The 23,225-nt window shown below is 43.3% G+C and overlaps 1 protein-coding gene across 1 annotated transcript in view; it reads right to left on the minus strand.

Annotated features, from left to right (window-relative positions):
• Positions 1-23,225, minus strand: part of UBR5 (ubiquitin protein ligase E3 component n-recognin 5) — a 651,214-nt gene that overhangs the window by 207,826 nt on the left and 420,163 nt on the right. The window contains 1 exon segment of the mRNA XM_030189847.1: positions 9,853-10,092. Coding sequence (XP_030045707.1) covers positions 9,853-10,092 — 240 coding nt within the window.

Below are 23,225 nucleotides of genomic sequence, written 5' to 3' on the forward strand. Positions count from 1 at the left end.
CAGACCATACCTATTAGATGGAGAGGCGATGATATGGCCACCCCTTTACTATGGGAACAGCAATTCATTTTTCAGCTTAACACCATCCATCCATATGGTCTCAATTTAGAAAGACTTCAACCCTTTTGTTTTTTTTTTAAATTAAACTGCATAATTTTAATCACTATTTTCATAATTGTTCTTCCATTCCATTTCCCTTGTTGTTGTTTTTTTTTTTTGTTACATTTGTACCCTGCGCTTTCCCACTCATGGCAGGCTTAATGCGGCTTACATGGGGCAATGGAGGGTTAAGTGACTTGCCCAGAGTCACAAGGAGCTGCCTGTGCCTGAAGTGGGAATCGAACTCAGTTCCTCAGGACCAAAGTCCACCACCCTAACCACTAGGTCACTCCTTGTTCCTTTCTTTCATCCCTCCCATCCCCCTTGGTCCTTTATCACTTTGTTTTCCTTTCTCCCTTTTTTCCCTCCCTTCTTCCTTCCTCATCTTTCCCCTTTCCTTCCTTATCCTACCAATCTTTACCTCCACTCGGTGCCCTACCCCCTCTTCCTCCTTTCCCCTTCCCTTTTCTCCCTCCCTCTTGCTTCCCCCTTTCCCCGTTGTTTCCTCCTTTCCTTTTCTTGCTCTATCCTTTCTTCCTTCCCCTCCCCCTCTTCCCTTGTTTCTTCCTTTCCTTTTCCCACTCTACCCTTCCCCTTTTCCCCTTCTCCCTCTCTTCCCTCCCTTTCCTTTCCCAGTCCTATCTTCCCTTCCCCCTTACCTCATCCTCCTTTTCTTCCATGGTTTCCTTTCCTTGCTCCTCCCTTCCCTCTCCACTCTTTCCCCCGTTTTGCTTTTCACTCTATTTTCTCAGCTTTCACTGGATCTATTACATCGTTACTTGGAACCATGCAACAATTCATGTATAACACTATACATCCCTTAATCTCCATTCTGATTTTTAATTAAACATTTCAGATTTGTACCCTCATTCGTGTAATGTCTCCCTTTTATTTGCATAGTTATTTTTCACTTGGTCATTTTTCCACCACTACTTTTTCATTGCAATTTTTTGCTGGGCTTATAACCTACTGGCCTTATTACCTTCCTCAAAAAAAAAATTCTCTTGGTGAGTTCTAACACATGTTGAATCTTATCCACCCATAAAGCTTGAAGCTATTCTTGAAGTGCTTCAGGCCTAGCTCTTGTTTTAAAGGAAGAGTTACTGAAATATTGCTGCTTGCACTTAGCTATCACTAGTCTAAATTTCTGATTCTGGTCTTACCTTTGACATTTTAACCTAGAGACCCACTTAATGAAGTGCCCCTGAATATAGGCTTTAAAGCCACCCCATACTGCCTCCATAGAAGTCTCTGAAGTGTGATTGTGAACAACGTATTCCTGTATCTCCTCATACAGATCCGCCATAACATTCTCATTATCCAATAGGCTCTCATTCAGTTTCCAAAATTGAAGGGGTTTATCCCCAGAACCTGAGGCTAAGACAATTTGTACAGGTGCACGGTCTGACCAATTGATAACCTTTATCTTCACCTTTGTGACAGCTGATATAAACATTTTCACATAATTTTTTAAAAAATAACATAACTATTAAACATCAAATTTTCTGTCTATTGCACTTATGGATAGCACACATTTTTTAGATGCAGTATTTTTAAATTGATGTTACCAATCTATACATTTGGTGTCAAATTTACTTTAAAAGATAATGCACATGCATTGTTTTTTCATACTTGAGACAGTCAGATGTTCCTTAGAGGTAACCCTATTGGTTGATCTTTTAATCTTTTTTTTTTCCCCCACTTAGTTACTCGCCATTTCAGATTGCTTAATTTGTCATTTGTCTTTTTGAGTCCCTTTGCATTTGTTGAGTCACTTTTGCATCTGTATTAGCTATGTCCCATCTGTAGCATTTGACAGGAGAAAGCTTGAATGAGTATATCTGAATTTACTATGTAAACTGCTTTGGTTGTACTTGTACCACAGAAAAGCAATATATATATCAAATCCAATAACCTTACCCTCACGCATGTTTAGTATTTACGCAGTGTTCCAGGAATCGTTAGAAGAGTGACAAGTTTTAATGTTTTGACATTTTACAAACTTCTCTGAAAGCCCTGCTGTTAGCTGTAATCATTACATTGTGGACTTTTATTATTGTCATCAGCCATTTTGTCAGTCATTTCAAATTATTATTACTGACTTGTTCATACCATGTTTTTTGGCCATAATAAAGTGAATTCTTCAATAAGTATGAACCACATATTCAATTATACAGTAATTTTGAGCTCTCCCTAGGAGATAATATGCCTCTAAGACATTAGAGAATACTATTGTTCTATTTATATTGAGACTCATGCATTGAAGTTTTGCATAAAACCGAGTATGAGATTTTTGCTCTTATTTTCAATACAATGCAATGAACCTTCAATTCACTTAAATATATAAAACTTTTAATTATTTATAGTCTCATACACAAACATTATTTGCATTACTGAGTGATACATAAAGCTTTTGGTATTAATATTTTCTAGTTTAAATTGATTTACATCATTTAGGGGCCCTTTTACTAAGCCGTGTTAAAAAGTTGGCAGTGCTGCTGTAAGCACATGGGTCTCCCACACATTGCGGCCACTTTTAGCACGGCAGTAAAATGGTTGTATGCTTTGTTTTGTTGGCCTCGGGCTAATTTCCCCATTAGTATGTGGCCATTACCGCCACCACCTATTTAGGTGGCGGTAAAGGTTCCCATGTTTATTGGGTAGTGCAGTAATATGCCCACTCTACCTGTTTAGCAAAGACACTCTCTGCCCCCAGACATGCCTTCCGTAACAAAAAATAAAAAAAATTTACCCCAGGAGTAGCACGTGCTGATGGCCAATCTACAATAGGATGTCACCGTGCGTCCCACGGTAGGCCCGCGTTAGGCCTACCATGCCTTTAATCATTTGTATTTGACTACTTTCTAGTTCACCCTAAATATATTACTGTTCAGTACCATTTAGACTTCAAATACTTTGTTGATATAGATATAAAAAAAAAGGAAAGTGCATATTTTAATATATAATTGCTCTCACACACACACACAGACACACACATATATATATATATATATATACATAACTCTGTTCTTTTATATATATATAATTCTGTTCTTTTAATCTGTAGGATTAGATTATACAGTCGCAGCCCTATCATTAGGCCGCGGGGCCTCAGGCGGCACTCTTGAGAGGAGGCATCACCCCCGCCCTTCCCACTCCAACCCCCTGTCCCGAATTACCTTTTTATTTTATTTTCTTGTTTTTCTAAACAGGCGGTGGCAGCAGCAATTACCATAGGCTGTCCTGCATCTGTCCCAGCCCCTTCCTTCTACTGCGGGCAGCTCACCTCCGAGGAAAAAGGAAATTAAATCAGAGAGGTGGGCTACCCGCAGTAGAGAGGAGGAGGAGGCGGGACCGACAGCAAGGCAGCCTATGGGAGTCGCTGCCGCCACCTTCTTTTGAAAAACAAGAACAGAATAGAAAAGGTAATTTCGGGGAGGGGGTTGGAGAGGGAAGAGCGGGGGAGGGGTGGCAGAGCCAGAGTGGCAACTCATTTCTTGCCTCAGGCAGCAGATTGTCTTAATGTATTTATATTCTTTGTATTTACGTCTTTAGAATAATTGACTCCTGATGCAGGCACACTTGGTGAAACACAGCTGCACCGAGTCTTGCTTCTTCAGTTGTTTGTTCGTATGCTTTTGATGTATGGACTGGTGTTCACTTGATTCATATTGATGAATACTGAAGTAACCTTTTACATCTATTGGATCCTTTTTTTTTCTCAATTTTTTGGACCTCATTGTACTTTTGCTTGAATTTATTCATGAGGATCTTGTACTCCCTTATCCTTAGGTTTATAATTTATGCTAACACACTAATAAAATTATAATAACTGGGGAAATTTGGGAAGTGAAAGCTAAATGAATTAAATACCAAGACTGATGCTAAAAAAACGTTGGAAGGATTCAAGAACAAAAATGGTTTAAAACAAAAATTAGGGACCCTTTTAGTAAAATGTGATAAGTTCTTGCACTTACCGTCAATCGCGGAACAACTTAACATTATTACTGTGTTTCTCTCTGAGAATACTGTAGCAATCAAGGACATTAAGGGCCCCATTTACTAAGGTGTATTAGTGTCTCTAGCATGTTCTAACCGTGTAGATGCCCATAGGAATATTGGCATCTACACAGTTAGTAAGCGCTAATGCTTAGCACGCGTTAAAAAAGATAACGTGCCTCTAGCGTGGCTCAGTAAGCAGTACCCCAAGTCAGATGTTGCTCACATGAAGGAAAGCTTTGCTTGCTTTGAAGCTTGAGTAACTGCTGCTGAGATTCATGTTAGTGCTTTGGAAGATAGTGTTTGTGTTTATGTGAAGTATCAAACTATTCACAAAATACTTCTGGATTTGCAATCTGCACTAGAGGACACATGCAATCACAATAGGAGGAACAACTTGAGAATTCTTGGACTGCTGGAAAGCTAAGGCTCAGACCTGGTAAAATTTATGGAGGATTTTTTGCCCAAGCTGCTACAACTAAAGTTTGAGAGGCAGTTCGAACTTGAAGAGACCTATGGGATTCCCTTGTGCACACAGCTGACATAGAAGAAACTGCTCCCTTTTGTTGTGAAAATTCGTCATCTTCTCCAAGTGTCTGCAATCCTAAAAGCTGCTAAAAAGAATTTGAATTTACAATGGAAAGGAAACTGGATTCTTGTACTGGCTAATTTTAATAAAGCTACAGTAGAGGGGAAAATGGCTTCCCGTGCTGCACCCTAGGATTAAATAAGGTTAATATCATAATCAGACAAAATCTTCGACGGATCTTAAGCTAAGAGAAATTCTTGGATGAAGATGCCACCTGTATGAATGTCACATGACAAGACTTTGGACATTTGAATGTGGCGTTCCTTTCACTCAGTTCTATGCACATAGTATATTTCAGTGCTGTCTCTCTCCTACTCTCTACCCTATGGTCTTGTTAGTAAGGGTATGTGGTGGTCTTGTTTTTTTTTTTGTCTGTTGTGCTTGTTTCTCCATATCTTAATGTGCCTCTTGTTTTTCTTTGATCGATACCTATCACAACGCTAAGTGATGTGCAGTGTTTTTTTTTTTTTAATGTGGGAAATTGCTGCTACACAGATGTTTTAATATATGGCTGTCCAGTATCACCCCTGTTGTCAGTTGTTAGTATGAGTCACACTCTGAATGTTTTTTTTTTTTTCTGAAGGTAAAAGGAATTTCTCACCCCATGAAATGGAAGAAAGCCCACCTGTAGTTCAAAAAAATATTTAACCCCAATGTTGTTTTTCTTCAAGAATCATATCTATCCTCTGATTCGAAAAAGCTCAAGCAGGATTGGGTCTAGGTTTGTTTCTATTCTCCTGCCCAAGGGAAAAAGAATAGGGTTATCCCATTACTGGCTAAATCACTGCACTACAACACGATAACTCATGATTCTGACACAGAAGGCCGATGGTTAATAACTGTGATTCAACTTTGTCAAGACACGTTTGCTCTTATAAACGTCTATGCCCTGAACATAGACTAAACACTTTTTTTTCTATAGCCTGGAACAACTGGCATTGCTACAAAGTAGATTTTATAATTATGGGTTAGGATATGAATATACCGCTTGATGTAGAATTGGATCATACATCTTCAGTGAAAGCTTGTCCCCTCAAAGCAACTGTTGCCTTGCAACATCTTTTGCATATTTGGAATTTATGTGATTCTTGGCACTTATTTTATTCAAATGACTTGGACTACACCTTTTATTCAGCCCCACATCACACCTACTCCTGTTTAGATTACATTTTTGTGTCAAAATCTCTTCTCTCTTCTGTTCATAACTCTACAATTAAGGTTATGCAAATTTCTGATCATGCTTATGTTTTTGTGTTTAGAGATGTTTGGATGTAACAACAGTCTAATAACTGGAGATGCAGTGTTTCTTTATTGCAAGATACTACTTTCTGTGAAAATCTAAAAACTTGGTCAGAGGATTATCTTAAGTGTAATGAAACTGATGATGTAGACTATTCCATAATCTGGAATGTTTAAAAGGCCTATGGGGTATGTTTACTAAGGTGTGTTAGCGTTTTTAACGCGCCTGTAAATTTAAGGCGCATTAAACGCTAAAGTGCATATACATTTCTATGGGTGCGTTAGCATTTAACGTGAGTACACCATTTACGTGCGTTAAAAATGATAATGTGCCCATAGCGCCGCTTAGTAAACCTGGCCCTATATTAGAGGTAAAATCATAAAATACAGTGTCTTTAAAAACAGGTCTCATAGGGAGAGTGAATACTATAGAGTCCGAGATTAAAGTTGTGGAGAGGCTACATATGCATGTTTCCATTGCTAATAATTTAGTCCAGTTGCAAAAATTCAAATTTCAGCTAATTAGGCAGCCTTAAGAAGCCTTAATTATTTTCTACAGATATTGACTGTGACAAAACACAGATAACCTGCAGTGATGGGCCAGTTACTTTTAAAACTGGGCTTTGATTGGCCCAGGAACTCAAATTCATCTAGGATGTACTGGCTTTTGCCCCCGTCTTAGCCAGGGAGGAAAGAGAGAAGGATCTTTTTGCTGACACTCTGTGAACAGTTATATTTGATAACCTGTGAGCAGCTATATGTCCTGATCTCCCCAGGTACTATTTAGATAGTAAACAAATGTTTAGCTAGTTTTATAATTGATCCATATTCAGTTACTTGTTACTGTTTGTACCTTTTCTGTTCATTGTTGTAATTTTTCATGACAATAAGCATTTTTAGTTTATTGCCACTTATTGTCTGCACTAAGAATCTTGATGGTTTGTGTGTTGGCTCTGTGAGTGTTTTCTGGGAACTGTAGGACCACTGGGAGTGTGGCCCCCAGTAATCTAGAAATCACAGGATAATTTGAGAGCAAAAGACTCACCCAGAGGCAGTTGGGACCCAGTCAAAGGGAGGAGGGTGTTAATGTAGAGCACAAGTGGCAGGTGCAGGTGGACCTTAGCTGTGCAGGGGACACACCCTTTAAGTGGCTGTGGAATAGCCGCAGGTGGGTGCCTAGGTGGGACCTTAGCTGTGCTGGGGACACACCCTTTAAGTGCCTGTGGGGTAGCCCCAGGTAGAGGTGTTTCATGACAATGACCAACTGAATCTCCAAATCTCAATTCAAGAGATTTTTACAGCCATATCCTCCTTGAAATCACACAAAGCTCCGGCGGAGATGGTCTCCTAATGACTCTTTATAAGATTTGTACTTCTTTTTAGTACCCAAAATTTAAAACTTTATTCCCATTTTCTATCTCTAAAGCAAGGGGAAGGCACTTTTACTGAAGCCACGATTGTGGTACTTGAGAAGCCTAGCTGGGATCCCTTGTTAGCTAAAAATTATAGACTGCTCTCATTGCTTAGTTGACTGCAAAATGTATGCAAAACTTCTGGCAGATCAGCTCTGCAAAGCTAATTCACCCCTCTCAGACAAGTTTTGTCAAGGGCAGAATGGCTATTTATAATACACACATTTTCTGTCACGTCTTGCATGCTGCTCAGCATCTGGAGAGTTCTGTTTGTGTGGACTCTCTGGATGCTGAAAAAGCTTTTGATTATATAGAATAGAATTTTCTGTTTTCGGTGTTAGTGGTTTCAACTGGGGCCAGTTTATAAATATGATTAAGATTTTATATGTTAACTCCTCTGCATGTTTAGGTATAATTCAATTCTCTCTAACCCGTTTCTGCTTTTAAGAAGCAACATGTAGGGATGTTCCATCCCCGCCTTTGTTTATTTTGGCCCTAAAACCATTGCTTATCAGTATATGTGAATGTGATGCTATTAAAGTGATACATATGCAGATGATATTTTGCTATATTTTTGTCCCCTGAACATTACACTCTAAAGATCTTTAAATTTATTGAGTATTTTGATGACATGTCTGATTAAACTATTAATTGGTCTAAAACAGAGCTTTATTGGTAATACAGCATAGTATTCCTTGCAAGTGGCAACTTGTTATTCTGGATGCTGCTGGACGGATGATAGGAGGTTTTTTTGATACCGATGATGAAGCAGTCCTGCTCTCTGTGTTTTATACACGTGTGAGCTTCTTGAGGCTTTTTCCTCCTGTTCAGGCAGCATTCTTTTGAGGTCAGACTGTTGATGAACTTCCACTATTGTTTGTATATTTGAAGTTGTTTATTGGGGTTCTCACCCCATTTTTTTGATTTATAGTCTAAAACAGAGCTTATGCCACTTAACATTTATTGTAATCATGTTGATTTGGCTTCTATACCTATATGCTGGACGGACACAAACAAAACACAATACACGCATAAACACACACGTACAGATACTATTAAAAACGCAAACTCATGCAACGACAGCTCCAGACCTGCTGGAAATTTTGCACGTTAAAGGTAGGTGCTCCTTACTGTGCAGTGCAGGGAATGCTCATTTTAATACTAATCAGCTCGTTGTAATACATTTACATAGGATTAAAAGTAGCTGCTCTGGTGAACGGTAAAAGCAACGCAAAATCCCTTTGAGCATTAGACACCGAATAACGTCAGCACTAGACTGTCTACAACCAGTCTAAATCAAACGCTGCAAGCTCAGCAAGCTTTGAGCATCGGGGCGTATTGACACATGGTAAGAACAGTATAGCATTCTGAAAAGCTTTCCTCCCACGTAGGCCCAAAGTACATCTCTTGTCCATCTTCATAATGGATTTAACCACAACTGAGTGGTGTGGTGGTTGCTGCTTTCTGAAGCTGGTAGCCTTCTGGATTCTATACACAGAGTCCACCATCTTATTCACAAGATGGATAGGGAGAGGGTCTCCTGCAGTCTCATTTCTGAATCCCTAAACATTTTGTGAATGGGTACCATCCATGGAGGGGGGAGGATGTCTAGCATTCTGACTTTTCCTCTTTCTCAGACTGAAATAGAATGGTGCTGTTTGCTTGATGAATTCAGTGACGGAAAGGGTCCTCTAGAGGGGACTTTTCCTGTTCCTCAGGAGGATCAGAATTCTAGGGGAAATCAGTGGCACTTTGGAGAACTCTGCTGATTCATAGTTTGAATCCCAGAAAGGCTCAGATTCTGCTTCAGAGAATTATTCCAGTAGGGAAATCTGAGTGTGTGTGCCTGGCTATTAGTCAAGATCTCAGTAAGGGTGCTCTTGTCTGCTGGTGTCTAGACCATAATGCAGAGCAAAGAAGCTTCCTTCCTCAATGCACTCAGTATCAACATAGGGCAAATTAACATTGACTCCAAGGCCCTTGGAATGCCTCAGGATTAGCGAACAGCTTCCAGTCATGAATGAGTTTTGAGGATCAGCATGACATCTCTCTGCCTGCTGTTATCACTGAATTGAGCCAGATGTCTGGTAAAACCATTCTTCAATCCTACTGTCCAGTGCATATCCAAAAATGGTCAATGCCAAAGCCAATGAGACTACAGTAAATGAGGCCACATCCTCCTGGGTCACCCATGGGCCAGTCCAACATCAATAAGGCTCAGCATTCTCTTTAGGGATGCTTGACAAATACAGCAGCCACCAAATACAGCAGCCACCAAGATCTGCATGCTCTCAACCTCATATTCAAATACCCAATATTTATGCTTCTTTGCACTAGATGACCATTAGAGTACTCTGTTGTCATAAGATTGTATTTATTTTTTTACCTCATTTCCTACTCAGTTTCTTTTAACCATACTATGTCTATGCAGATAGATAAGGAAAAATTACATAAAAACAGAAAAATATTACTTTAAATATATATATATATTCACAATTAACAAGAAAATGTTACCTGCTTGACTGATCAGATGATGGTCTTGGTGGAAGAGGTTCCACAGAGAACAATTCTTCACTGCCTTGCATTGCATCTATACTTGTGCTAGCCAGAGTAAATGGTGCTGTAGGACGTGCAATACCCATTCTGACTGGGACAATCAAAGATTCGGCTACATTACACAACTCCTCCACAGCATAAGGAAGTAAGGCTTGAAATACTCGCTTGCATTTGCCTATTGGCTGTGGAATAAAGTTGCTGAAAAAAATTGAGAGAAATCAAACATTAACTTTTTAAGATCTTTCTATATATTTTTTTTCTTTGCTCATCTACAAGCAGACATGATTCAAAATGTGCTTTCAAGAACAAATTAGTTTATTGTGAGACATACGCAGGAAAAAAAAAGCAAAGGAAAACTGAATAAAACAATTTATACAAAATATAAAATGGTAGGTCTTTACAGTGGGATAATGACAGTAGCCTAATGGTTACTGCAGTGGGCTCAGAACCTGGGGAATTGGGTTCAATTTTCAGTGCAGCTTCTTGTGACCCTGGGCAAGTCACTTAACCCTCCCCATTGCCCCAGGTACAAAACTTGATTGTGAGCCCACTAGGGACAGAAAAAAGTACCTGCATATAATATATGTAAACCACTTTGGTTGTACCCACAGAAATGCAGTATATCAAACCATGACCCTTTACCCTTTCTTCAATTTTACATATCACCATAAATACCAGACAATAAATTGATAGCAAAGTGCACCAGCCAAACAAAGAACATGCCCTACAACACAGACGAAAATACCTAGATGAATATCATTGCTTTCTTTCTTTCTAGCCATTTCTAAACCTGTGATACATGTCTTTGCTACTTCAGTTGCACAAATTCAAACTTTATTTTCCTCGCATAAAATTCTAAAGGGTGCCTTTTTTTCTGAAGACTAAACAAAACTTTCCAAAGCTTTCTGATGAAGACTAAAAATCTTTAATGTATATGTTTGGACTTCCCACTTCTTTCAGTTTCCTTTTTGCTGCTGTTCTAAGTTAGATGTGCTTTTTCACCATTTGCCTTTTCTTTCTAGGTCTTTGCCAAAGTTATTTTATTCTCTTTCTTAGCTACTTTTCATTGCCTTTGCTAAATTTTATCATCATAATCCATGTTTCTGCTGAACTTAGTCCTCACCCTGCCAGAAAATGGGGTGTCGAGAAGGCCTCTTCTTTAAAATTCTCTAACCGACTATTTCCTCTGAAGAAACATTTTCTTCTTTTGATTTTACTCATTATGTCAGAAAAAAGGACCAGTGGCTTAAATTTATGCCTGCTACAGGTTAAATATTTACATTAATGAGGTTGTAAGTGCTGAGATTTTAAGAAGGAAACCTAATTTAACTTATGTCAGGGATCAGAAATTTCTAGCATGAGAAAAACCTACAAAATGCACTACCATTCACAGGTGCTCAAAAGCAAGACTATAAGCAGGCTCAGAAAGCAGCAGATCATTCATGCTTCTGAGATCCCTAATTAACCTTTTGGTAATTGTAGCGATGACAGTGCTTGTAGTCCGCCAATTCAACAGGCTGAGAACCAGGGTTCAATTTAACCCTCTATTTTCTCAGATACAGATTTAAACTGTAAGCCCTTTGGGGACAGGAAAATACCTCCTGCACCTCACTAACTTGCTTTGAGACACTACTGATACACAAGTGAGCTAAACACAAAATCTATTCCCCTCATTATCCAGCAGGTTATCTCCTAGGGAAAGTAACAATGATTCTCCACTATACAGCCTCTCCTAAAGCAAGACTGGGGTACATCCACAAATCTGTATGTTTCCAAACAGTCCTGTAACTTGCCAAGAAAGGTAAGTTGGAAATAGGCTGATAGCGAGCAAGCTGCAATTTATTTAAAGATTCTTTTTCAAAATTGGGGAAATCAGTACAGCTTTCATAAGAACATAAGAGTAGCCATACTGGGTCAGACCTCCGTCCGCCACCGGGCCGGGCCCCTGCATTGAAATCATAGCACCTCTCACCTCCGTGTGAAAGCGCAGCAGGCCTCCTTCCCTCCCTGTGTCCCGCCCTCGCAGAAGTTACGTCAGACGAGGGCGGGACATAGGGAGGGAAGGAGGCCCCTAGGGAGACGATTGGCTGCTGCCTGCAGCGCTTTCACACGGAGGTGAGAGGCGCTGTGATTTCAATGCAGGGGGCCCGGCCCAGTGGCAGACGGTTGATGACGGAGGGTGGGTGGGACCAGTGGCGTACCTAGCGTATTTGACACCCGGGGCCTATCATTTTTTAACACCCCCCTCCTCTATATGAAAAAATTATTTTTAATAATAATCCACGAGTCATACAACAAGGGTGTACCTAGGAAAAGGCAGCATCTTAAACACTGCAGTGAGACCTAGAACATCAATACATCCGTTGTAAAACTAAACAATACATTAGTGAAAATGATCCTGCCAACACAAACCATTTCTTTTTCACATAGAACACAGATACATCCTCACCAAGGATAGAATAAATAAACACAAACTAAAGACCGAAATATGTAGACAAAAATTAAACTGAACCCCCACAATAAGTCAAATTCTGCATACAATGCAACACCACAGAAACAGTGATGCATGTCCCCTAGTACTGTGCAATATAAAGATAGCAAATGTAAATTTGAAAAAACTGACAAACACCAATCACCGCTTTACAAATTAACAAACAGAAATAAAACAAAAAATGGAAAATAAGATGATACCATTTTATTGGACTAATACATTTTTCAATTAGCTTTCAGAGGCCAAAACCTCCTTCCCCAGGTCAGTATGTTACGGTATCCTGTCCTAACCTGAGGATGGGGTTTTGGTCTTTGAAAGTTAGTCAAAAATGTATTAAAATTAGTCTAATAGAAAGATCACCTTATTTTCATTTTGTATTTATCACCACAACTACTACTACTACTACTAAACATTTCTAAAGCGCTACTAGGGTTATGCAGCGCTGTACAGTTTAACAAAGAAGGACAGTCCCTGCTCAAAGGAGCTTTACAATCTAAAGGACGAAATGTCAAATTGGGGCAGTCTAGATTTCCTGAATAGAGGTATGTTAGGTGCCGAATGCGACATTGAAGAGGTGGGCTTTGAGCAAGGATTTGAAGATGGTTAGGGAGGGGGCTTGGCGTATGGGACTGGGGAGTTTATTCCAAGCATAGGGTGAGACGAGGCAAAAAGGGCGAAGCCTGGAGTTGGCGGTGGTGGAGAAGGGTACTGAGAGGAGGGATTTGTCCTGTGAGCGGAGGTTACGGGTAGGAACGTAAGGGGAGAGTAGGGTAGAGAGGTAACAAGGGGCTGCAGATCGAGTGCATTTGTAGGTTAATAGGAGAAGCTTGAACTGTATGTGGTACTTGATCGGGAGCCAGTGAAGTGACTTGAGGAGAGGGGTGATATGAGTATATCGGTCCAGACGGAAGATAAGATGTGCAGCAGAGTTCTGAACGGATTGAAGGGGGGATAGATGGTTAAGTGGGAGGCCAGTGAGGAGTAGGTTGCAGTAGTCAAGGCGAGAGGTAATGAGAGAGTGGATGAGAGTTTGGGTGGTGTGCTCAGAAAGGAAAGGGCGAATTTTGCTGATGTTATAGAGAAAGAAGCGACAGGTCTTGACTATCTGCTGGATATGCGCAGAGAAGGAGAGGGAGGAGTCGAAGATGACTCCAAGGTTGCGGGCAGATGAGACGGGGAGGATGAGGGTGTTATCAACTGAGATAGAGAGTGGAGGGAGAGGAGAAGTGGGTTTTGGTGGAAAGACAATAAGCTCGGTCTTGGCCATGTTCAGTTTCAGGTGGCGGTTGGTGAACCAGGCAGCAATGTCGGATAAGCAGGCAGACACTTTGGCCTGGGTTTCCGCAGTGATGTCTGGTGTGGAGAGATACAGCTGGGTGTCGTCAGCATAAAGATGATATTGGAAACCATGAGATGAGATCAGCAAGCCCAGGGAGGAGGCGTAGATTGAAAAAAGAAGGGGTCCACGGACAGATCCCTGAGGAACTCCAACAGACAGCGGGATGAGGGTGGAGGAAGATCCATGAGAATGTACTCTGAAGGTACGGTGGGAGAGATAAGAGGAGAACCAGGAGAGGACAGAGCCCTGGAACCCAAATGAGGACAGTGTGGCAAGAAGTAAATTGTGATTGACAGTGTCAAAAGCAGCAGATAGGTCAAGGAGGATGAGGATGGAGTAGTGACCTTTGGATTTGGCAAGGAACAGGTCATTACAGACTTTAGATAGTGCTGTTTCTGTCGAGTGTAGAGGGTGAAAGCTGGATTGAAGCGGATCGAGGATGGCATGAGAGGAGAGAAAATCAAGGCAACGGCTGTGAACGCGAGGAAGGGTAGGAGGAAAATGGGGCGGTAGTTGGAGGGACGGGTAGGGTCTAATGATGGTTTTTTGAGGAGTGGCGTGACTACAGCATGCTTGAAGGTGTCAGGGACAGATGCAGTGGAGAGAGAGAGGTTGAAGATATGACAGATGGAGGGGGTGACAGTAGGAGTGATGGTGTTAAGTAAGTTGGTGGGGATGGGGTCTGAGGAACAGGTGGTACATTTCGAGGAGGAAAGAAGGTGGGAGGTTTCCTCTTCGGTGGTATTAGGAAAAGAGGAGAAGGAGGCCTGGGTTGGTTGGTTGAGGGAGTGGGTTAAAGGGTGAAGAGGAGGAGGAGGCTTGGTGGTGAATTCGAGGTTGATCTTCTGCACCTTGTCGCGGAAGTAGTCAGCCAGTGATTGAGGAGAGAGTGAAGGGGGGGTGGGAGCGGAGGGTACTTTGAGGAGGGAGTTAAGGGTGACGAAGAGACGACGAGGGTTAGAGCTTAGAGAATTAGTCAATTGGGTGTAATAGTCCTGTTTGGCTAGGAATAGGAAGGACTGGAAGGAGGATAGCATGAATTTATAATGAATGAAATCGGTATAGGTGCAAGATTTCCTCCAGAGACGTTCAGCCAGGCGCAGGAGCGAAGGTATCGTATGCAAGGGGTCTGCCAGGGCTGGGGATTAGTACGCCTTGTGGGACGGGAGATGGATGGTGCAAGGGTGTCCAGAGCAGAGGAGAGGGTGGCATTGTAAGCGGTGGAAGAGATTAGAGATATTAGAAGATAAGGTGGGAGGGTCGACAGCCTGGAGTTTCCTGGAAGTAGTGGTTAGTGTTGGGCGGGACTGAGGAGGAGGGTGATGAAGTGTGAAGGTGATCAGGTGATGGTCTGAGAGAGGAAGGGCTGAGGCGCAGAAATTGGAGAGTAAGCAGGTAGAGGAGAGGACGAGGTCAAGGCAATGGCCAGTTTGGTGAGTAGGGGTGGTGGAGCTCAGTTGGAGGTTGAAGGAGGAGGTCAGAGTGAGGAACTGAGAAGTGTAAGGGTCGGATGGGTCATCAGCGTGTATGTTAAAGTCTCCAAGAATGAGGGATGGCGATGAGGGTTCAAGAAAAACGGAGAGCCAGGCATCGAAGTCAGTAAGGAAGGAAGAGAGGGACTTAACAGGGGGGTGGTAAATGACTGCAACTCTGAGTGGCAGCGGGTAGAATAGACGGATGGAGTGAACTTCAAAGGATGAGAAGCAATGAGACTGCGGTAGGAGGAGGGGCTGAAAACTACAAGAGGGCGAGAGTAGTAACCCGACGCCTCCTCCGCGGCCAACTGGGCGGGGAGAGTGGGAGAAAAGATAACCTCCGTGGCATAGGGCTGCGACTGAGGCAGAGTCGTCAGGGGTGAGCCAGGTTTCAGTTAGGGCGAGCAGTTGAAGGGAATGGGAGATGAAGAGATCATGGGTGAAGGAAAGTTTGTTGCAGACCGAGCGGGCATTCCACAGGGCACACGAGAAGGGGAGGGAAGAGAGGGGAGGGGGGAATAGAGATGAGATTGGCGACATCGCGGAATCGTTTGCATGGATAAGACGAGGATAGGTGTGGGGGACCTGGGTTGGGATTGATGTCTCCCGCGGATAGCAGGAGAAGGAGCAAGAGAGTGCGGAGGAGGGTGGGGGAGGTAGGGCGACGAAGGTGACATGCGCTTAGGAGGAATGGGGAAGGGTTAATGGCAGGAAGGAGGTGTTGAAGGTTGAGAGCTAGGAAGGAGGAGGACAGGAGAGATGGTGAGGTGGTGGGGGACGGGGGTGGGTAGGGTATTGCAGTAGTGAGCAGGATGGGAGAGGGCATGGATGGGCAGTGAGTTCCTGCGGTAGACAGCGGTAGGGGGAGGGGGAAAAGATAAGGAAGGGACAGGGCAAGGAAGAGAATGTGTATAGGGGCCATGAGTAGTGACTGAGGTGTTTACGGGTGCATATGTAGTAACTGAGGTGTTAAGCAACAGGTAGGGCAGGAAAGCCGGACTGGGGGCTTAAAACTGGAACAGGTAACAACTTGGAACAGAAGGTGGGTAGGCAGGTGGTTTGACAGGCAGATTGGCAGGTAGGGAGGTAGGTAGAGAGGTTGGCAGGCGGGCAGGTAGGTTGATGGGTGGGCAAGCAGGCAGGTAGGTTTATGGGCAGGGAGGGAGGCAAGCAGGTTGATGGGTGAGCTGGCAGGCAGGTGAAGGGCTGGCAGGCAGGGAGGCAGCTAGGTAGTCATGCAGGCTTGAAGGCAGGCAGGTAGTTGATGGGCTGGCAGGCAGGCAAATTGATGGGCTGACAAGCAGGCGGGTTTGGTTGTTGGGCTAGCAGGCAGGCAGGTAGGTAGGGCTGACAAGCAGGCAAACTGATGGGCTGGCAAGCAGGCGTGTTGGTTGATGGGCTAGCAGGCAGGCAGGTAGGCTGCAGCAGATGCGATGTGACTGGAACAAGCTGGAACAGACGGCCTGGAACAAGCTGGAACATGTCCACCCCTCCTTTTCCCTTCCCTTGAGGTCTGGGCCGGCTTTGCTCTCCCTCCTCTCTCCACCTCTTCTTCCTCTTCGGACTGGCATCGCCATGTGATCTTCCTCCTCTCTCTCCACCCCCTTTTCCCTTTCCCTGTGGTCTGACTGACATCGCTTTTCCACCTCAGCTCTCTCCACCCCCTACCTCGCCCTGCAGGCCTCCAAGCTTTCCAGACCCACTGACATGCAGCATAAGTGATGTAAGAGCTGCCTTTAGCCTGCTCCGGAAGCTTTCTCTGTACAGCTTCCCGCGTAGGCGGGACGTTGTACAGAGGAGACTTCCGGGGCTGGCCAAAGGCAGCGCTCATATCTCTGACGCACGCTGCCAGTGGTTTGGAAGTTTAAAGGGGTGGGGGTGAAGAGAGAAAGGAGAGCGATACATCGCACTAATTGGAGGGGGGGGGGGAGTGCTGGGACGGAACCCTATTGCAGCAGCAGCACCACGACCGCTCCCACCGCCCCCACCCTTGGTACGCCACTGGAGGCCCGGGCCTGGGGAAATTTGTCCCCCCTGTCCCCCCCTCTCGGCGGCCCTGTCTGTCTCAATAGCAGACTATGAACTTTTCCTCCAGGAATTTGTCCAAACCTTTTTTTAAACCCAGATACGTTAAACCCTGTTACCACATCCTCTGGCAAAGAGTTCCAGAGCTTAACTATTTCAAAGCGTGTGGAAACAAGAGAACTGTTAACAAACGTCAACCAAATCAGCAAATTCTCTGAGGCTTCAGCTGGTAAGAATGATTGCTCAGCTAAAATTTCTCTACAGAGGAGCAAGTTTGCAAATAAGTGAATCTGTGAGTAGGGACAAGAGAAGAGGATATAAAACCTGGCATGACAACAAACCTTTAACATAGAAAAGGAAACATTTAAATCACTGAATAAGAACAGGTATAACTATTTTTCTTTGGCTTTCATCCTGTTGGAAATTGAGACTTGCTGCAGTTACAACAGTATTCTCAGAAAAATTTGACTACTCTTGGTGGACCAACATTTTTTATGTACATCTGTGAACATATGCTGTACTTCTAAATAATGACTATGGCTCTAAATGATTTGAGAGAAAAAAATGAAAAGTGCAGAAGAACACCAGATAGCTGCTAGTGGCCACAATATCATTCATGCTCAGATGACAAGGATTATATTTCAGACGGAATTCTCTCAACTATGTACAAAGTGACACAGAAAACTGAAACTGCCACCCCGCCTGTCCTCCTTGCCAGTAAGAGTACATGTGGCATTAAAGGGATGGGACCAAGTCAGGGGAAGGAGATGATGCATAGGGATTGCATTTTTAGAATGTAAGAACTGCCATGCAGAATCCTATCTTTGACCATGGCCAGTCAGGTTTATTCGAATTGGAAGAACCCAGATCCTAATGGAATTCCCTTACCCCAGAAAAATGAGATGAAGACACCTAAGTCTATTTGGGTAATAATTTTTTATGGATGTATCTTCCAGAAACTTGTCCAAACCTGTTTCAGCTATGCTACAAACTTTGACCACATTTTCTAGCAAGAAAGCCTACAGGTCAAATGTTCATTGACTGAAAAAAATTCACACTTTTCAAAATGTTTTAAATCTGCTTGTTAGTTTCATGAAATATCCTCTAGTGCTTATATTGTTTGAAAGAATAAATTTATGTTCACCACCAGCATGAATTCTCAACTGGAATCTCTCCAGGTAGTTTCTCTTTGAAAACTGTTTTTCAGGCCCCACATTTAGTTTAAAAATAATTCTCTAATTGACCTTCAATTCCTACATGGAGTAGTACATATTCTGTGGAAAACATTTACTGAAGGAGAATTCAAGTCTTGAAAACAGGATTAACTCTTCAAAAAATGTGTCATAATGCTGGATAATATTGTATGCCCGAACAGATTAAAGGGTACAAAAAGTAACTGGGGTAATTCTAGGGAAAAGGAGAGAAAATATGCTTATTTTACAAAAAGTGACATACATGTCTAAGCCAATACAAATCAATGCATGCATGACGCCTAAGTGCTGATTCCACTCCCAACTCTGCCTATTTTCCATCCCCTAGGAGTGGCCACACATATGACAACGGAGCTAATACTGACAACAACCTAGACTACATCTTCCATCTCATTTTCCCCTGCTTATCCCCTGTTCTATCCCCTTTTGCCTCATCGACCCCTCCCCCAATGCTCACCTACCCTTACTCACATCTCTCCTACTCCCTTCACTCTTGCCCATTCCCCTCCGCCTCATCTACCCTCCAACTGCTCATACTTCTCCTACTCCCCTCATCCCTGCATTTCTACATTCCTATTTCTTTTATTACTCCGATAATACTCAACTTATTTCTCTCCACCAATACTTTGTAATCCCAATTACTATGTAAGCCACATTGAACCTGCTTTGAGTGGGAAAGCACGGGATATAAATGTAATAAATAAATATTACACTATATGCTATTCAGTAGTACTACAACTTTTGTGCATGTATACCCCAGAACAATTTTTTAAAAGTCTACTTCTAGGTCACGTGATGCTAGGCAGAGGGTAGGACGCCGCAGGGCAGAGCTCCGAGGCCCCTAAGATAAAATCTACCCTTGGACAGCACGAGAGGCGATTTGGAAACCCACGAACAGAACAAATAAGTTGGGCACGTTGAAAAGTCCTAAAGGAACTAATTTGGTGCACCTGTGATGACCTCCAAAACACAGAGAAAAGACGGAGCACGAGGGCGAGCTGGGGACAGTAAGATGGTGGACCCTGGCCCCTCGGGAGAAACTGTAAGCTCCGTTTGGGCGGCTGAAATTGCAGCTGAGGTCTCGCAGCTGCTGGAGACCTCTGTGGACTTAAAACTGCAAAAGATTGCTGAAAAGTTGGATGTGGTAGATGGTAAAATAGAGGGGCTGCGCACAGATATGGCAGGATATCAGCAAAGACTGTCTGATATAGAAGACCGTTGCACGCAGCAGGCCAGCCAGCATGAGGAATGGCGGAAAAAGTTTGAGCAAGTAGAGCAGAAGCTAGAAGATCTTGAGAACCGGGCGAGAAGGAATAACCTCCGGTTGGTTGGATTTCCTGAGTCCCTACGAGAGGTTGATTTAAGGGAGTTCTTGGAATCCTGGCTGCCCAAAGCACTGAATCCTCTGGAAAAGACCTTAAAAATAGAGAGAGCACATCGTTTGGGCCAGCTAAGGCAAGCAGCAGGACGTCCCAGGGTAGTAATATGTAAAATCCTTAATTACTCCCATAAACAAGAGATTCTGAGAGCCTGGAGGCAGACGGGGAAAGTTGCATATGAACAGCACATCATTTTATGCTTTCAAGATTTCTCTGCGGCTGTGGCATTACAACGGAAGCAATATGGAGAAGCGTGCTCAGAGCTGTTTAAGAAGAAAGTTAGATTTGCCTTACTGTATCCAGTGCGGCTGCGAGTGCAGCAGGATGGCAAGCTTCGATTTTTCAGCTCACCGACTGAAGCCCTAAAATTTGCCAAACAGTTAGATGGCGGCGTGGAAGTCGCAGCGAAAGAACAGGAGCGCTGATCCTGGTGAGAGCCAGCAGAAAGAAAGCTACCTAGAAGGAACTGAGAGGGAAGCTCAGAGTCTGCAAGGAATCATTCTACGGACACTAAAAGAGAGTGCATATGTCTTTCTCCCTGTTTTAAAGTGAGAGATATGGGGGTTACTGATTGATTGTGAGGGGGGGGGGGGGACTTGTTTTGTTAATGTTAGGAATATAAGTGCAAACGTGTGAAGATAAAATTATAGAAGTATAGGAACGGTCGTTTTAAAAGCATGGTTAACTGTGGTACTTGGGGGATGGGGTTTGCTAATGTTTCAAGATTATAGTTGTGCTGTAAAGGAGGGGGCGGGGTGGAAACGTGACAAGTTCTCTAGACAGGACGCAGATCTGTTTCTTGGGGGGGGGTAAGAGGGGAGGGTTTGGGCAAGGGGAGGAGAGGGGAGGGAGATGACAAGGGGGGGAGGAAGAGGGGTTTTGTTTGTTGTTGTGGTTTTTATTGGTTTCTGCTCTTCTCTCTTTCCTTAGGGATCGTTGTCCAGCAGCAGTGGTGGAGATGGGGGAGGGCACCCAAGGGCTGGGGGGTGTGTTCCCAAGGCTGTAAAAGTAGAGGCTGGCTATACAATAAGATAAGAGAGGGGACTAGGTCATTTTAAGTTTGTTTCCTGGAATGTGGGGGGAGTTTCGTCGCCCATAAAGCGGAAAAAACTTTTACAAGCTTTGAACCACCATGCAGCAGATATAGTATTTTTGCAGGAGACGCATCTGTCAGCCGCAGAGCATGCCAAATTCCAACAAGGATGGGTGGGAGGAGCAATAGGCTCCCCGGCTTGCAATAAAAAGGCAGGGGTATTAATACTTTTCCGTAAGGGGCTGCATCTTTCCATCAAAGGGGTAAAGAGGAGTGCAGAAGGCAGATATGTATTAGTGGAGGTGGAATTGGGGGGTTTTACATATGTACTTTGCAATGTCTATGCACCGAATACTTTTGAGAAAAAATTTTATAGGGAGATTTTGACATTGTTGGCTCCATACCAAAGGGGTAATATAATTTTAGGTGGGGATTTTAACATAGTTTATAACCCATTGGTAGACAAAAGTAGCGGGAGAGGACAAAGTCAGGCTTATTATGAAAGAGGCCTGCCTTTCTTGTGCTCTACACTAAACTTGGTAGATGTGTGGAGAATTTTACACCCAACATGCAGAGATTATACTCATCTATCAAGAGCGCACTCAACCATGTCCCGTATTGATTATATTTTTCTCTCAGATACTTTATTTTCAAAGGTGGTTGAGGCGGAGATAGGCCCATGTGAGATTTCAGATCATTCTCTACTTTGGGTGATCTTGGAACAAACAGGGGGAGAAAGTAAGGGAGAAGGATGGAAATTTCCGCTGGAGCTTTACAGGGATGCGAAGTTTCAGGCATTTCTGAGAGAGAAATGGAGAGAATTTGCGGTCCACAACAGGATGCATGTGGAACAGGCCAGTTTGTACTGGGAGACAGCAAAGGCTGTCCTCAGAGGTGAGATCATTGCTTATAGGGCGTGGATTAAGAAAAGACGAGATCAAGAGATTTTAAGATTGGAACGAGAGGTGAGGAATCAGCGTATAAAGTTCGGGGTAAATCCGACGGAAGAGCAGAAGTTAGCGTACTTGGCATCTCAGAGAGAATTAAATGAACTGCTGCATGAACGAGTTCAAAAATCGCAACAATATTATAAGCATCAGTTGTACATGTACGGAAACAAGGCAGGGAGCTTGCTAGGGCGCTTAGCTAGAGGGAAGAAAGGGCCGAGCAGAATTTTACAGGTAAAGGACCAGGCAGGTAACATGTTTAAACCTCCACAGGATATAGTGGCAGGGTTTCAGAGGTATTACAAGGAGTTGTATGGGGAACAGAGGGACCTGATAACGGATAGCATGATGTTTTTAGAGAATGTAGAGACCCCGTTGATTTCCTCTGCCCAGGCAAAACTCCTCAACGCACCTATAGTGGAGGGTGAGTTGATGCTGGCGATACAGCAGAGTGATATACACAAAGCACCGGGCCCAGATGGATATGGTGTGGCTTTTTATAAAATATTACAGGAGCTGGTGACTCCCCCCCTTTTGAAGTTGTTTAACTCCCTGGCCAATTCAGAACCCGCATTGGATACCTTCAATATAGCTAAAGTGATAGTGTTACTGAAACCGGGGAAAAACCCAGAGGAGATGGGGGCCTATCGGCCAATCTCCTTGCTAAATAGTGACATTAAATTATATGCAAAAATTTTGGCTAATAGGCTGGCGAGGGTGCTTCCAGACTTGATAGCATCACCGCAAGTAGGTTTTGTGAGAGGACGGGCAGTGGTCAGTAATTTGAGGGCGATTATAGCCTCCTTGGAGAAGGTGGGGGAGCGGAAAGTGCCTTCTCTGCTAATCAGTTTTGACGCAGAGAAGGCATTTGACAGAGTTGCATGGCGCTTCATGTTTGCGGTCTTACAGAAGGTGGGAATTGAGGGATTTTTCAGGGATGCAGTGGAAGCCCTTTATTTGAACCCGCAGGCTTACATCTGGGTTAATGGAGAGAGATCTGAGGTATTCTCGATAAGGCGGGGCACAAGACAGGGGTGCCCTTTATCCCCGCTACTGTTCATTCTTACATTGGATCCCTTGATACGAGCAATAGAGTCCCACCCTGAGGTGATGGGAGTGAGCTGGGGCAAGTCTACGTTCAAGGTTTCTGCATTTGCAGACGATATTCTAGTTCATCTAACGCATCCTAAGAAGTCCCTGGTGGCGCTGTTAGAATTATTTCATGAGTACGGGGATTACGCGGGCTTTAAAATCAATGTAACCAAATCCCTAGCTCTAACGGCTTCAGATGAAGTAAGACGTGAATGGGGGGAGTATTTTCCGCTGAGATGGGCTCAACAACATATCACATATTTGGGGGTACAGATAGCTATGCAGACTTCAGATTTTTATCATCTAAATCTCACTCGCTTGCTGGATAACATGAGAGTT

Source organism: Microcaecilia unicolor, chromosome 1 (genome assembly GCF_901765095.1).
Source record: "Microcaecilia unicolor chromosome 1, aMicUni1.1, whole genome shotgun sequence".
NCBI lineage: Eukaryota > Metazoa > Chordata > Amphibia > Gymnophiona > Siphonopidae > Microcaecilia > Microcaecilia unicolor.